Genomic DNA, 15,182 nt, shown 5'->3' with positions numbered 1-15,182 from the left:
TTTATTCAAACCCATACACAAACGACCCAAGGGCGTTTGTGCACTACACGGAATTTTGCCGGACGGTAAAATTCCGTTAGTTCACAAGCTCACTAAGAGCGTTTGTCCACTACACGGAATTTTACCGTCCGGTACGTCAGTTAGCGTTTTAAAATTACGATTGGCTTGGATTGGCTTGTGCTTTTGTCCATCTTTCTTCGGATCGGTGCGTGAACACGTTGCGCGTAAATTCGATCACGTTAAACTGTCGTAGTCGCTTTCATTTTTCTAAACCGGACTGCCGGATGGTAAAATTATGGGTAGTGGAAAAGCGCCCTAAGGGCGTTTGTGCACTACACGGAATTTTACCGTCCGACACGCCAGTTAGCATATAAAAGGGATGATTGGCTTGTGCTCTTTCTTCGGATCGGTGCTCTTGATCGGTGCGTAAACACGTTGCGCGTAAATTCGAGCAAGCTAAACTGTCGTAGTCGCTTTCAATTTCCAAAACCGGACTGCCGGACGGTAAAATTCCATGTAGTGCACAAGCGGCTTAACCCTAAGATTTTTCATTTGCCAAGTACCCGGAGCGCAGGACTGATAACTGAGGTTATATACCGATTACTTTCAACTTAATCCAGCAAGATTGTAACTTTTTTCCCATTTTTGTTATCAGATTATTCGTTTAGAAAAATTACCAAAGCGTCGCCCTTTTATGGAGGCTGACCTACATCCATCAGGAAATTGTAATTTTTACTTGTTTATTTACGTACCGATTATTTCTCGTCAAAAAGCTACGCTCGTTAGTTTTGTGTCGGACGTTTTTTCTTCATACACTTAATACGTTATGATGGTTCAGTAGTTTCAGCCAAGATATTTGCGAGCTTATCTTGACCTAATTTATGGACGTATACTTTTTAGGTATCTACCTAGTAAATGATTTATTTCAAGTCTTTTCTGAACGACGTTCGAAGGACGCTGTCAGTGCTGTGCCTGTTTATGAACCTGACTAAATAAATACCACGCCGCTTTCCGAGAGAGTATGCAGAGAGGATAGAACAAAAATACACCATATATTGAGGGGTTACAATAAATCCAACCATTTTTTTTGCTATATTATTTATTTAATATTACCCTGGAATTGGTATCTGAAGCGCAGGACTGATCACCTAATCTTATTAGCCAGAAATCCACAGTACCTAATCTTATCACCAAGAAATCGAAAATAGGGTAAATCATATAGTTACTGGCCTCAGCGTGACACTAATTCTTCAATCATTAATGCAAATGATGGGACACATTGATTCGTAAAAATTTTACTTGTAATACTTAACTTTATACTAGAAACAGACTTGTAGAGCGTTTAAAACAGAAAAAAGCTCGTTTTTTAATGTTTTCTACACAAAACTACATTTAATTTAATTTAATTTTTGCATATATATATATATATATATATATATATATATATATATATATATATATATATATATATATATATATATATATATATATATATATATATATATATATATATATAATATATACATACGTACATAAGTAAAACGGGTGTAAACTAAACAATTTTTTTAAAGGAAACAAACAATAAAAGTGTAAACACGTAAAAACCTCGTTTAGTAAAAGTTCTTTATGTTATGGAAGTTCAACTGCTTATAAATAAATAAAATCTCGCATAGTTAAAGGTTCGCAGCGTTAAATAAAATAATCCGAATAGTTAGTGACAACTGATGGCGACGATTGACGCCAGTATCACCTGTTCACAAGTGCTTGCGACAGTTTTATGATATTGACACGCGTCGATCTAATCTAACGACGTAGTGACGGAAGAAGGAAGTGGAACTCGTAAACACCTGCAGATAACTAACTAACTAGCTCCATAAAATACAATATCGATTCCGGATGTCGACGATGTTTTAACGGCGTGCATTGTGTCTAGTCTATACGCGGAACAGCTGAAATGTGTCAGGACTTGGGTGAGATTATGATTTTTTTTTAAATATTTGTTTAACTGTTTTTATTTAGTCTTCATTTGACCTGATGATGGAATGATCATTCATAAATCGGTAGCCATGAAGTACCTACCGTTTTTCAAAGTGGTATTACACGAAGTGAACGATGAATGATGAGGAGAGTGTTATATTACCATACCACAAAGTTAACAATGCATTTAATACAATATATTAAATATGTAATTATTTTTTTCAAGTTTTGACATTTACAGGTCTGGCGACCTGTCATCTGTTAATTTAAGCCAGGGCTGTCCAAATCGCGGGCCGCGGCATGTTTTCGATCTACCGCAATCACGAAAATTTTCGTGTTGCAAATTTTATTTCGCAGAACATGAATTTAATTTTGTCAGTTTTTAATTTTCTTCAAATGTTATAGCCTTCTGGTAACAAACAGCCTTCCTTTTACCTCCTGGCACTTAAAGGGTTAAAAAAAGACTTGTACTTGAGAGTAAAAGCGCTTTTTAGTACAATTTTATCACCATTGTACCTCATTCTTCCATTCAATTTGAAGGCACTTTCTAAAAAGACATTTCCTTAGCCCCATGTACACATGTAATGTGACATTGTCCCTCGTTCTCACCTTTAATTTGAGAGCACTATTGTAATAAAAAATTGTCCCTAGCTCCGACCTTCAACTTGAGAGTACACATCGCTCACGCCTTTCAACAACGTCATAAATAAAAAATTGTCAATTTTCAGTTGTGCATGTTTTCGGAATGCCCAAAAAATGTACTATATCCCAGCAAAAGAGGCATATTTTTAACTTAATATTTACTTGCTACAGGGCGGAAAGTGTTGTTTTTGCATTTTGAAGAAAAGGTATTGTTCAATTATTTTTTCAAACATAATAAATATTTTTCAAATGGAGAAAAAACCTTCAGGTTTTACCTAAAAAGATCTGTTGCACAGTAAAAAGTTCAGTAAGTGGCTTGATATTTATTTTTGATATATTGTATTTTATTTTTAATCCTTAAAAACGATCTCCTGAAAAATCAAGTTTTTTAATTTATGACGTTCTTGAAAGGAGTGAGCGACATGTGATGTGACATTGCCTCTCATTCTTACCTCAATTTGAGAGCACTATTCTAATAAGACATTGTCCCTAGCCCCGACCTTCAATTTGAGAGAACGCATGTAATGTGACATTGTTCCTCATTCTTACCTCAATTCGATAGTACCATTCAATACGACATTAACCCTCACCTCCACCTTGGATTCGAGAACACTATGTAATGTGACGTCATTCCTTGTCCCCAGGCTCAGGATGCGGCGACGGCTCGGGGGGGGAGGACGGCGGGGCGCTGTGCTTCGAGGACGAGGGGCTCGTCCCCGCCGCCATGCGCGCCCTCAACATGATGAGGAAGAACCGACACTTCTGCGACGTGGTCCTCTACGTGAGTATTACATCTATCAATTTGAATCCACCACTTTTTGTTCTGCCATTGTCTTGTCTTCAACATGTAAAATTTTAACAAATAATAGTGCATGTTTTTTTTTTAAATTTTTAGTTCCTAGTAAATATCCTTTTTAAATCAATAGTTAAAATTTGTAATCGATATAGCTATATACGCATTTTTATCGATTGTTGCGCGGTATGATCGATAATCCTCAAATTATCCGGAACATAGGTCTGTATGTTCCCGATAGTTACCTAAGACAGAGTTGGCATAGATTGTTTCACATTCCTATACACAGGACCAACATGCCGATGGTTATGCCTGTAAGAAGAGCTACCGCTATGTTGAACAATATCTCATTGGATATTGATCTGTTCCATGTGTCTGAAGGAGTTTTCCGAAGCGGAATTCTTCTACACCTTTAGCAATAGTTCTTGCATATATTTTATTTTAATGCATACGATTTAAATATTATATAGTTTGTAATGTATATATTAATTGAAATAAATAAATTGAAATTGAAATTTAATTGAAATATACATAATTGTAGAATTTTTTCTAGTACTTTAGGGTAGAAAAACCGACTAATCGGTGTTTGGTCGTTTACGTATAGCAGCGAAAAGCCGACTAGTCGGCTTTTGGTAGTTAATATAATAAAAATCATTTTAATCAAACGATTGGTACAGAAATTATGAATGTATTTGTTAATTGCTTATATTTTTTGCTATTTGTACAAATTTGCTTGGTTTTTGTTGTGTCGCAAATCGCCCAAAGGAAAGTAGCAATATAAATTTATCATTATAAAAATACTTAGTAAATAACACTATTTCTTAAAATCCACTGTCACACGTGTTTCGATGCATTCCACATAATTTTCAAACACTGATGCGGAATGCGTGGAATCACGTGTCACAGTAGATTTTAAGAAATAGTGGTATTCACTAAGTAGAACATGAGAGTGAGTACTAAGTAGAACATAAAAGTGACTGCCGAATCAATTAATGAAATTATAAAAATAGATTGATTTATAGACTGCTTAATATGTTTACTTAGTTTTTTCACCAGAATGTTTGCTTAGCATAAAGATTATATCTGCAATCAAGTAGCTATTTGGCAATTAATCGCTCGATCGAATCCAGGTAATAACTATAACGTAAAGCTTATCAGTCAATTTATTAAATTGCGCTCTAGCTACTATTTCAATCAGATTTCATGGGCTTTGATACAATTTTTTTATTAAAATAACTTTAAGTAAAACAAATGTAGTTATTATATTTAAACATGCAATTTGAGAATAGTATCAAAATATCGTAGTCATACAGAAGAAAGTGACCAAGTGCATTTTTTACGAAAAAGTGATCATTGACTATTTGATATCGTACTAGCTTAATATTGCCCTAAAAAACATCCCAAAGGATTTTAAACTTGGAAGTATAATATATTGACTTGGTAAAAATGACTAACTGCGTAGATTTTTATTTTCTTGCCAAGCAAAAGTGACTTAAATGGCCCTCCTGAACACTTTACGTTTTGTTAGTTGGTTACATTCTCCTGTACGACTACGATATATAACTACACTGCTGTCATGTGTTATCTCTGCCCCCCCTCCATAATGCATCACATTAAGAAATTTCTAAATGAGAATAGTGAATAGTGAATTTTTAAAGTAAAGTTGAACTCCAATTATCTAAATGAATTGTGACCAATTGTGACAATCCAGTAAAATATTGGAAATTTGAGTTTTTAAGAAAAGTTATTTTGTCTTTAAACCCTTATCCGCACCCCAATGGTGCATAGTACACTGCATCATATAAACGCAGTGTTATCTTGATCGTTAACACATGAAGGAGAAAGGTGATCAGCCATCCGCTTCAGGTACCAGTCCAGGGTAAAATTGAATAAATATTAGAGTGAAAAAAATCACCTATATTTATTTGACCCGCCCCCCTGTGAATCGAGCCCGGGACCTCCAGAACGGTAGCCAAGCGTACTGACCATTACACTACGGAGGCGAACGAAAAAGAGTCTATTTTAATTCATTACTGTATGGGAGAAAAAATATTTTTTTTAGAAAAATGTAATTCATTTTTATTGATTAAATGAAAAAAAATACTTTCACTTATTTATGTTTTTACAAAAATGTTAATAATATTAGTATACAAGCACTCACCCCGATTTTTATGTCTCGGTGAGTGGTTATATACTAATATTATTAACATTTTTGTAAAAAAATAAATAAGTAAAAATGACTAACTACAAAGTAAATGCTTTGAATATTAATAATATTGAGAATAAAAATACTTTTACTTGTTAAGCGTATATGTTAAGACTAATATTCCCACTATATTCAATTTTAATTTAAATTTAATTTTACTCGTTCAAAACAGTTTACTGATTTTTCTTTTTGTACAGACCGGCTGCACTGAAGTTCCTGCCCATCGCGCTGTCCTCGCAGCCGCCTCGCCCTACCTCATGGAACTCTTCACCGCAGATCAGGTACGGCATTTACTCACTGTAGACTCTAGTAATACGGAAAGTATACGATGATAATTAAGGTATGTTTTAAATATTGAAAGCATTAACAAAGCATAAAGCATTATGACTCTAGTCATAAATTAAACCCTGAAGAAGGCAACAGGTTGTTGCCAAAACCAGTTGGTTAATAAAAATGTGAGTGGATCAAAACACAAAGTATTTTTATTTCTCAAAATAATATATAAATAAGGTAACTCAAACCCTAACAAGGAGAGCACAAAACCGAAACAAGAAGAGCAGAAACGCAAGCGAGAAAAGCAAAGAATATAGCTGTCAATTTTTAGTCCTGAGAATCCTAAAATGCACCGCAGATGAATTCCATATCTTAAGAATAATGCAGATCAGGGGAGGAGTCAATGGGTAAAATTACTGAAGAAAACTTTAAACTGTATTTCGATTTCGTTTAAAATTTGAGTTCCTTAAATTTTTATCAAAATATTGTTTATTCATTTGTTTTTAACTTTGTGGTTTAGCATTAAAACATGTTTACAACATTTTGAGTGTATCCAAATACTTGTTCACAAAATCTGGATTATCTCCAATTACAGGAGTTATTTTCATATTATTTTGTAACATCTCATCAAAGATGAAGAAGAATATGGAAGTCTGGGCATTTACGGGTGTTGTAAATAAATTATCTGGTCAAATTATAAGCTAAATAATAAAAATGAAAATCGTATTATCTGGCGTTTCTCATGTGTGTGATTATAATCCTAATACTAAATAATATTATAAAACATGTTGATTATTAAAAAATTCAACACTTGTTTTAAACCACTTATCGAGTTTTATTTCACACGCCTAGTTTTGAAACATCTGTAGTTGTTAAACTAGTCGTGTGAAATATATCTCAATTAGTGGTCTAATGCAAGTGTTTTATCTTTAATAATAAACACTTGGAAGCACTTTAGGTGCCGAATATTTATAAGGTAAGACAATGTCTACTCATTCAACCAGGCCAAGTTTATATTTTCCTCGAATTTCATTGAATTTCTTAATAGCCTTGTGTTGTACAATTGTCCCTTTTGATTTGTTTAGGACCGGAGTGGGGGCTCAAGTGCCGTGGTGCTGCCCCTGTCCTACAAGCTAAGCGGGCCCTGTGAAAGGAGGGCCCTCCTGAGTCTGGTTGACTATGCCTACACCGGCAAGCTGAGTGTACCCGCTAACCAGGTTTGTTGTCTCCGTTGACTATATTCGCCTGATTGATGTAATTTACTCTATTATACCCTATTTAGTATATTTAGAAAAATAATTAAACAATACCTTTTCTTCAAAATGCACAAACAACATTTTCTGCCCTATAGCGGGTAAATATTAAGTTAAAAATATGCCTCTCTTGTTGGGATATAGTACATTTTCTGGGCATTTCAAAAACGTGCACAACTGAAAATTGACGATTTTTGATTTATGACGTTCTTGAAAGGAGTGAGCGATATATTACCCAACAAATATTATGGAATTCTACCAACTGTCTGCAGTTACAATAAATGAATTAGCACATTTTTAAATGCGATGTTGATTTGGCAGGTGAAGTCGGTGTACCTGTGCGCGTGGCAGCTGCGCATGGACGCGGTGGTGGCGCGCTGCGGGCGCTTCCTGGCGGGCGCGTGGCTGGCGCGCGACACGTGTCTGGCCGTGCGCGCCCTGCCCGGCCTGGCGGGCCCCGCGCGCTCCAACGTCGACAAGTACATTGCCCAAAATGTTAGTACAGCTCTTCTATACTGTGCCAGCTGACCACCATTGACTCAAAACTCCAAATAAAACAAACCTTTTTACATAAGTTTTAATGAATAATAATGAAACCCTTGTCCGTACCCCAATGGTGCATAGGGCACTGCATCATATAAACGCAGTGTTATCTTGATCGTTTACATGAAGGAAAAGTGATCAGCCCTCCGCTTCAGATTTTAATGTATTTTAATGTATACGCTTTCAATTTTAAGATTGTAATATGTGTGTTAATTATAAATAAATAAATTGAATTGAATTGAATCTGTTTAATGCAGTGGTCGTCCATTTGGTGTAGTGGTTGACATTCCCGTTTGGTTCCAGTTCTCGTCGCTGTACAAGAGCAGCTCGCTGTCGGCCCTGCCGCTGGTGCAGGTGGAGGTGCTGTACACAGTGAAGCGGGACATGGACCGCATGGAGCACGGAGTGCTGGCCGAGCTGCTGCAGATCTGGCTGCGGGACCAGATCACCGACGAGCAAGTTGAGGTAATGTCTTTTTTAAATTTTTTATTTCGGAATTGTGTGTGAGCACATTTTGAGAGCAAATATTTCAAGTGAACTTTTTTACCATCTATATATCATGGGTATACTGGCAACGTTAAGTCTAAAATCCCCGTTTGAATAATCCCTGTTATTTAAAGCTTTTAGCCTTAATAAAATACCCGCTATTAAACTTAAAGTTAAATTTACTTTTAAAACCACTCAAGTCAGAGTTTCTCGGTTCAAACCCACTACAACTTGATACCTATTTCTAATAAATAGCCGCTTAGGCTCATAGAAATAGTATGAAATTGAAATATTTGTGTAAATAATAAAAACACAAATATGTATTTCACTTTAAAAAAAAACTTTATTTTGCCAGTTTACAAAATGTTGAAGTATTTCTTTCTCGTTATCAGAATGTCGAGTATTTTGCCAGTTTACAGAATATTGAAAACTTTATAATATATATCATTAAGTAAAAATTCCATATTTTCGAATTAACGTTTTTTGCCAGTACACCTATGATATATCATCCATTAGTTTTTCCCTCTACCTGCTGCCGTAATTTGTAATTTATGTTTTTTTTTTATATTGTTAAAAGTACTATCTACCCTCTGATTTCAAACAGCTATATAAGATATTAAACATTTTTGACCAATATCACTAGTCTGGTTTTGGTTGGTCGGAAGATATTGCTTTTTAGCAATAAGCCCGCCAATGTAATTATTTCTTTTCCATACATGAAATTCAAATAAATAAATAAAAATTGGGTTGGGAATAAGTAATTTTGTATTTTGCCCCCTTTTTTTTCAACTAAGTATGTATATCTCGTTTGTAATTGGTAACATCGGATCGTACGATATGGCGTCGTGAAGGTGTGAGCGTATACTACAAACGCTTCTTTGAAAGTATTGCAATTGGTCAGGTCACTCGTGAACTATCGTGCGTCGAGTATAGAGGTCTCAATGGAAGAAATTCACCATATTTTACTTTTTACTACCTGAAAGAAAAAAATGCATCGAAATCGACCGAAATTTGCAACATATACGGGGCCAATACTCTTTTGGTTCAGAATACTCGAAAAATCAAAATCGGTAATTTTGCATGAGAATTACCTCAATTAATTCAGAATATTTTGAGTGTGTCCAAATTAATCTTCAGAAATTCTGGATTTGATCTATATAGGAATTTCTTGAATGTTTTTTGCAGATACTTTGTGGCACATTTTATAAACTTTATAAAATTAAACAACTTTGTTTTGAGGTTCTTGTTGAAACCGGTTGGTTAAAGTGTACTAATAATAAAAAAGTGGTTTAAACAAAGTTGTTTAATTTTATAAAGTTTATATAGGAATCATTTATATATAATACAATTCGGGAAAGAATCTCACATAAGTTTCATCTAGGTTTCTGATAATAAAGAACAACGAGGGTGCAGTTGAAAAGGAATATTTGCAATTGTCTGGAGATGTAAAAACTTCAAATTTATTGAAAAATAATTAACTCACCATCACGCCGCTGCCACGCAGAGGAGTGAGCAGAGAAAATAGAATGCTATACACAGAAAAATATATACATATTAAGAAATCAAAAAGCTACATAGAAAAAATATATGAATTCACCAAGTATTTTAAGGAGTTGTTTTCTAACAACCCTAACCATGTGTTCTTGCATTCTCAGATCAACCAGCTGGTGGGGAGGACTCACCTGCTGTATGTGGCCGGCGGAGGCGGGCTGAAGGACTGCGCCGCGCTCCCGCCTGCGCACTCCGACACCCCGCTGCTGCAGGACTACCGGAGGATGCTCCTGAAGTGCCCTAAAAGTAAACAATTTTGCATTGCGTAAAGCCGAGTGTCCACAGCAGCATACGCGTATTATGTGCGCATGTGTGTGGAGATCGCCGTTGATCGAGATTTCTGATATCTGTTTTTTATTTTAAATAATCATTATTTGTCCGCCTCTATATTGTAATATGTAGTCAGCACGCTTGGCTACCGCACTCTAGGTCCCAGGTTCGATACACAGGAGGGGGGTTTGTCAAATAAATAATATTCATAAGACTTGAGGTCTCAAAGAGATATATATGTAAGTGATTTTTGCTCATTAATATTTATTCAATATTACCCTGGACTGGTACCTGAAGCGGAGGGCTTATCACCTTTCCTTCATGTGTTAACGATCAAGATAACACTGTGTTTATATGATGCACCTATCGACAATCATAGTCGTGATAATACCTAACACGTATAACTAAACAGGCTATTCCCTTTGAGCGGAATGGACTTCCGCTTGAAATCATGGTATACATTGCACAACATATTTTGATGAGAGTTTGAAGAAGTTTGATAACTTTCTATCATTAAGGCGTGAGAGAGACGCAAATATATTTTATTAAATTACAGTGGCTATCATCCCCATTCTATTATATACCTCTACAAAAGGAAAATTTTCCTTTGGGAGTATTTCCACTGATTTCAGTAATGTGAAGTATTAAACACTATTTTTCATTCATCAACTATACAAAATATATGAAGAGTTAGCGTTAGTTACGTTTTAAACCAAAAATAATTTCCTTGTCAGCTCTCAGTCCAGAGGAATTGAGGTTTGAATTTTGAGTACCGCCCGGGTCACAAAATGTGTGCCAAATGCACTTGGGGCATCATCAAATGTATCACAGCGTGTGCCAACTGTGTGTAAAGAGGTTATAAATAAGTAAAATGTTAAAAATATTTCATTAAATGGTTCAGTAGTCATTTTCTGAAAATACCTATTTTAAATTTACATTTTATTTGGCAAATAGTGGCATTTCCACTTCTTAAAATCTATTGCAATGCATTCCACATCATTTTCTTTTGATAATGATACGAAATGCATTATAACATGTTATACATAGATTTGAAAAAAATATTGGTATTATCCAAGTAAAATTTAAATTCCCTAAAAAATTTAAAAAAAAAACACGTAGACAGTTACACATTCCAATGGGCAAAAATTCATTTGTGCTCTGTTCCACTTATTGTAATAGATAAGAGTGAAAAAAATGTGAGCTTGCATTTTAACATGATAATACTTATGATGAAAAAAATGTCGAATGACATTCCATATGGGACTTACGAGAAAAAAATCGATGCCGAATGAGATTCGACATTGGACCAGTAAGGGGTTAAATCCATGCTTGAATAATCTTCTTCTTCTTTGTTTAGGACTTTGTTCTGTTATTCTCTGGTCTGCTCCTGGGAGGTGAAAGACCAGCTATCGCTCCATCTTTAAGGTGGTCTTCCTGGGGGTCTGCTACCTCTTATGCTGCTGCCCACTGCTATTTTCCCCCTTTCGATCCAAATTTGCTCTTCCCACATGATTTCTCTAGAAACGTCTTCTTTCTCTTCCCCTTTAATGTATTAATATTTTTATTATCCAGATGGCAAGAAAAATGGCAATGGTCATGCAGCAGTCAACGGGTCTAACGGCAGCCGACCATCCGCCGTGTATTCCCGAGACATCGTGGAGAGGGCGCACCGCCAGCCCGGAGACGACTGGGCCGTCATCGTCAGCGAGAAGCTGGCCGGTAAGTTGCCAGACGGACCCGTATCTGCAGTGGTGGACTCTCGTGCCCAAAGTAGCTCAGGTCCTCAAGAACTAACATTTCTAGTTAACTCAGTTCTTGCCTATCTGGAGCAGTGTTGTCAGTCTAAATGGAGCGAAAATGAGATTTAAACATGTAAAATTTCCCTCCATTATGGGTTCTGGGGAAAAGTGTATTTTTGCTGCCCAAATTTATTTTTCTTTAAAGACTTACAAATAGGGCTATGAACCCCAAGTGCTCTAGCCATTCCTTCTATTAACCTTTTCTCTCATGCTATACCTCTTACTTTTCTACTATTTCCTACTATGCCCATGTAGCAGTAATGCCCTTCACTCAAACTCATACAATTTTAAACATCTCCACATAGATAAAGAAGAATATGGAAGTTTGGGCATTTACAAAAGTTTGATGGACTGTTAGTAACTAGCCCAATATCACTTGTCAAATTTTTCTCAACAGATGAGATAATATTGCCCAGATGATAATTTTCGTACGATTCCAGAGCACACATTCCTGTCGCTGTGCACGCTGGACGGCCACCTGGCGCTGGTGTCGGCCTCGCTGCGCCTCAACGAGTCCCCGCTGCCGTCGCCGCTGAGTGCCTCAACGCCCGCGCCCGGCCTGCCGCTGCCGCACGGCCGCGCGCCTGCCGCGCTCCCGCTGGCGCCTCTCGACCACCCGCGCTGCGCCCACGGCATGGCCGTGCTCAACGGGAAGATCATTGTGTGCGGTGAGTGCCCATAATTGTATTTTCTTCTGCTTCATGAGCCCTCTGTCCTTCACTGATAGATATAGGCCTCTTCCGTACCTTTCCATTTCCTTCAATCGGTTGCTGCTTGCAGCCAGATTCTATCCCCCGCAACCCTACCTTTGAAATGAAGTTGGCGCAGAAGGTAAAAATACCCTTCCTGTCTTAAGTAGGAATGGGTAGGAATACCTTTCCCGTCCTTAGTGTGTTAACACACCTCATGCGGGGCCAATTGAGTGTACGTCAATGTGTGACGCAGGCAGTGTATATGCTCGCGTAACGTATTGACACATTGTTTGCGGGAAACGATTAAAAGCATCTTTTACCATCCATTTTTAATTTAAGTTTTACTTTAAATTTTATTTTCAGGTGGCTATGACCGTGTGGAATGCCTGAATTCCGTGGAGAGCTATGATCCAGAACTAAATAGGTGGACCCAACTACCTGACATGAGGCAACAGAGAGGAAGGTTTAACATCGCACAGGTAAATGAGAGAGAGAGATAGACAAACATCATAATTTGTGCTCATTAACTTGTCCAGGAGTGAGTTTTTTTTTTCAAACTTTTTATAATTTTTTATCATGGTCTCATGGATAAATATTTTGTGCTATAAATAATATTTAGACCAGTAAACATGTTTTATATTAAAATTATCCATCCTTTATTTCATCCTTTTTCTTTGACAATATCATTACGATGACGTCACACAAACTTTGTGTAAAATGTAAAATGTCATGGGCTATAATGAAATGTGGTTTTGAAAAGTGTTTAAATATAATCACAAATGGCAGTAAAAGTGCCATTTTAGAAATAAATGTCACCGGGTTTTATTTATAAGCGCGGGCGTTCATGTACGCCCATACTCCTTTGAGGAGAGTTTTGTCCGGATGACTATGTACAGTCACAATCCCGGACAAGTTAAATGTGCTGTTCATTATTGTTGCTCATGCTTGCATTCATTAATTCCTGCATCTAGTGTAATGATTACTGCATTTGACTACTTTGCCAGAGGTCTTGGGTTCGATTCCCAGTGAGGTCAAAATAAATAATAAATAATAAATTAATAAGTTATTTTCATAATAATATATTTTTAACCGTTTCAAGGCTTAACGATGAATGATATGGAGACTGTTTTATATAAAAAATTACCCAGCCCTTGGGAAAAATGTTAAAGAATTATTTACACTAACGACTATTTTAATTTCACATACACAAAATAATGAAAATTTATTTTGAATATCAACAAAATATTGTATTTTTTAATGGTATTTATAGAGGACATATCATGCTACACAAGTAATATAATTTATGTATTAATTTTAAATCAAACACAGATTTTTTGAGTCTACTAAGTTGTATTTTATTAACAAAAAACACATAAAAAATTATATTGTGACAATTGTTTCGCCTTGTTAGGGCATTATCAAACGAATGTCATTCGGAATGGATAAAATCTGTGTTTGATTTAAAATTAATACATAAATTAAAATGGAGTTCTACAAATTAAACGCCAAGTCAATAAACAAGTAATATAACTTTATCACAATATCTATAACAATTTATTGAGTGTTGCACGAAAACATAAAGTTATTTTAAAAACAGTAACCCTGTATCAGAGACTCAGAGAGTATCAGAGATCAGGGAAAGCCTTTAGAAAGATGACTGTAACTTTGATAATATCGATAAATTGTAATATTTTACTATTTCCTAATATGTAGATGTATCTATGTATATATTCTAATTTTAAAAATATTCCAATCGGATATGATATTAGCCTGCGAAAAGCTCAAAGGAGAGCACTCTCATTATGCGCTCATTTTGTATGGCCGGCCTGGAGAGCACGGAATTGAAGAATAAATCAATGTAAACCAATAAGTTAGTTGATTTCATAGACGTTAGTTATACTCCTGATATTATATTGTAAATGGTTATACGCTTTGTTTTGTTTGTAGGTTGGTGAGAGGATATACGCGGTGGGCGGGAGTGACGGCCACTTGGAGCTGGACAGCGTGGAAATGTACACGGCACCCCCGGAAGACTCCGGAGACTCCTCAGGCAGGTCCATGAGCGCCTCTCTCGAGAGCCAGAGCGGCAGTATAGAGGATGCGACCATCAATAATGGTAAACACCGCTTTCTCTTATATGCACTGAACAACAAACTATCCACCATGCTGCGTAAAAGATTAACTGCCTTATACATACGAGCGTGCTAACCCGTATCACGTATAAAATAGTGCACGAAAATTATTTATTTATTTATTTAAACTTCAGGTACAGAAAATAAAAAGTACATTGGCGGGCTTATTGCTAAAAAGCAATATCTTCCAACCGACCAAAGACGGACTAGTGATATTGATCAAAACGTTGGATACCATATATAGCCGTTTGCAATCAGAGGGTAGATAGTACTTGAACATTTAAAAAACATAAATTACAAATTGACATTTAAAAAAAAACATAAATTAACAAAAGACGATAATAAGGAGGGCAAAGGAAGAAGGGAGTTTAGGGAATAAGGAGGGCAAAGGAAGAAGGGAGTTTAGGGAAGGAGGTAGAGGGAGGAGGTTTGATGGACAGTTAGGATTCTAATGACAGATAGTAATGTCTCAGACGTTTTTAAAAGTTAATACATATTATTAATACATATTATTATTAAGTTAATACATATTAATAATATCTGTTCCAAAAATATTTAATGAATA

The 15,182-nt window shown here is 36.0% G+C and overlaps 1 protein-coding gene across 3 annotated transcripts in view; it reads left to right on the top strand.

The window, feature by feature from the left end:
• The window catches only part of LOC148313335 (influenza virus NS1A-binding protein homolog), a 95,162-nt gene that overhangs the window by 75,202 nt on the left and 4,778 nt on the right, over positions 1 to 15,182 (top strand). For 2 of the 3 annotated variants that reach the window (XM_088264187.1, XM_088264200.1), the window contains 10 exons: positions 3,264 to 3,400; positions 5,816 to 5,899; positions 6,977 to 7,108; positions 7,466 to 7,639; positions 7,991 to 8,152; positions 9,829 to 9,970; positions 11,567 to 11,713; positions 12,234 to 12,461; positions 12,849 to 12,964; positions 14,433 to 14,601. In XM_088264187.1, coding sequence (XP_088120313.1) covers positions 3,264 to 3,400; positions 5,816 to 5,899; positions 6,977 to 7,108; positions 7,466 to 7,639; positions 7,991 to 8,152; positions 9,829 to 9,970; positions 11,567 to 11,713; positions 12,234 to 12,461; positions 12,849 to 12,964; positions 14,433 to 14,601 — 1,491 coding nt within the window. Of the gene's footprint in view, positions 1 to 1,810; positions 1,971 to 3,263; positions 3,401 to 5,815; positions 5,900 to 6,976; positions 7,109 to 7,465; positions 7,640 to 7,990; positions 8,153 to 9,828; positions 9,971 to 11,566; positions 11,714 to 12,233; positions 12,462 to 12,848; positions 12,965 to 14,432; positions 14,602 to 15,182 lie in introns of those variants that run through there. The other variant, XM_088264195.1, reaches the window with a different exon arrangement.

This window comes from Brachycentrus maculatus, unplaced genomic scaffold (genome assembly GCF_059751285.1).
Source record: "Brachycentrus maculatus isolate JH-2025_06_01 unplaced genomic scaffold, ASM5975128v1 h1tg000015l, whole genome shotgun sequence".
In the NCBI taxonomy this organism is placed as follows: Eukaryota; Metazoa; Arthropoda; class Insecta; order Trichoptera; family Brachycentridae; genus Brachycentrus; species Brachycentrus maculatus.
The sequence above is the reverse complement of the archived record's forward strand: the minus strand, read 5'-3'. Positions and strand labels throughout refer to the sequence as shown.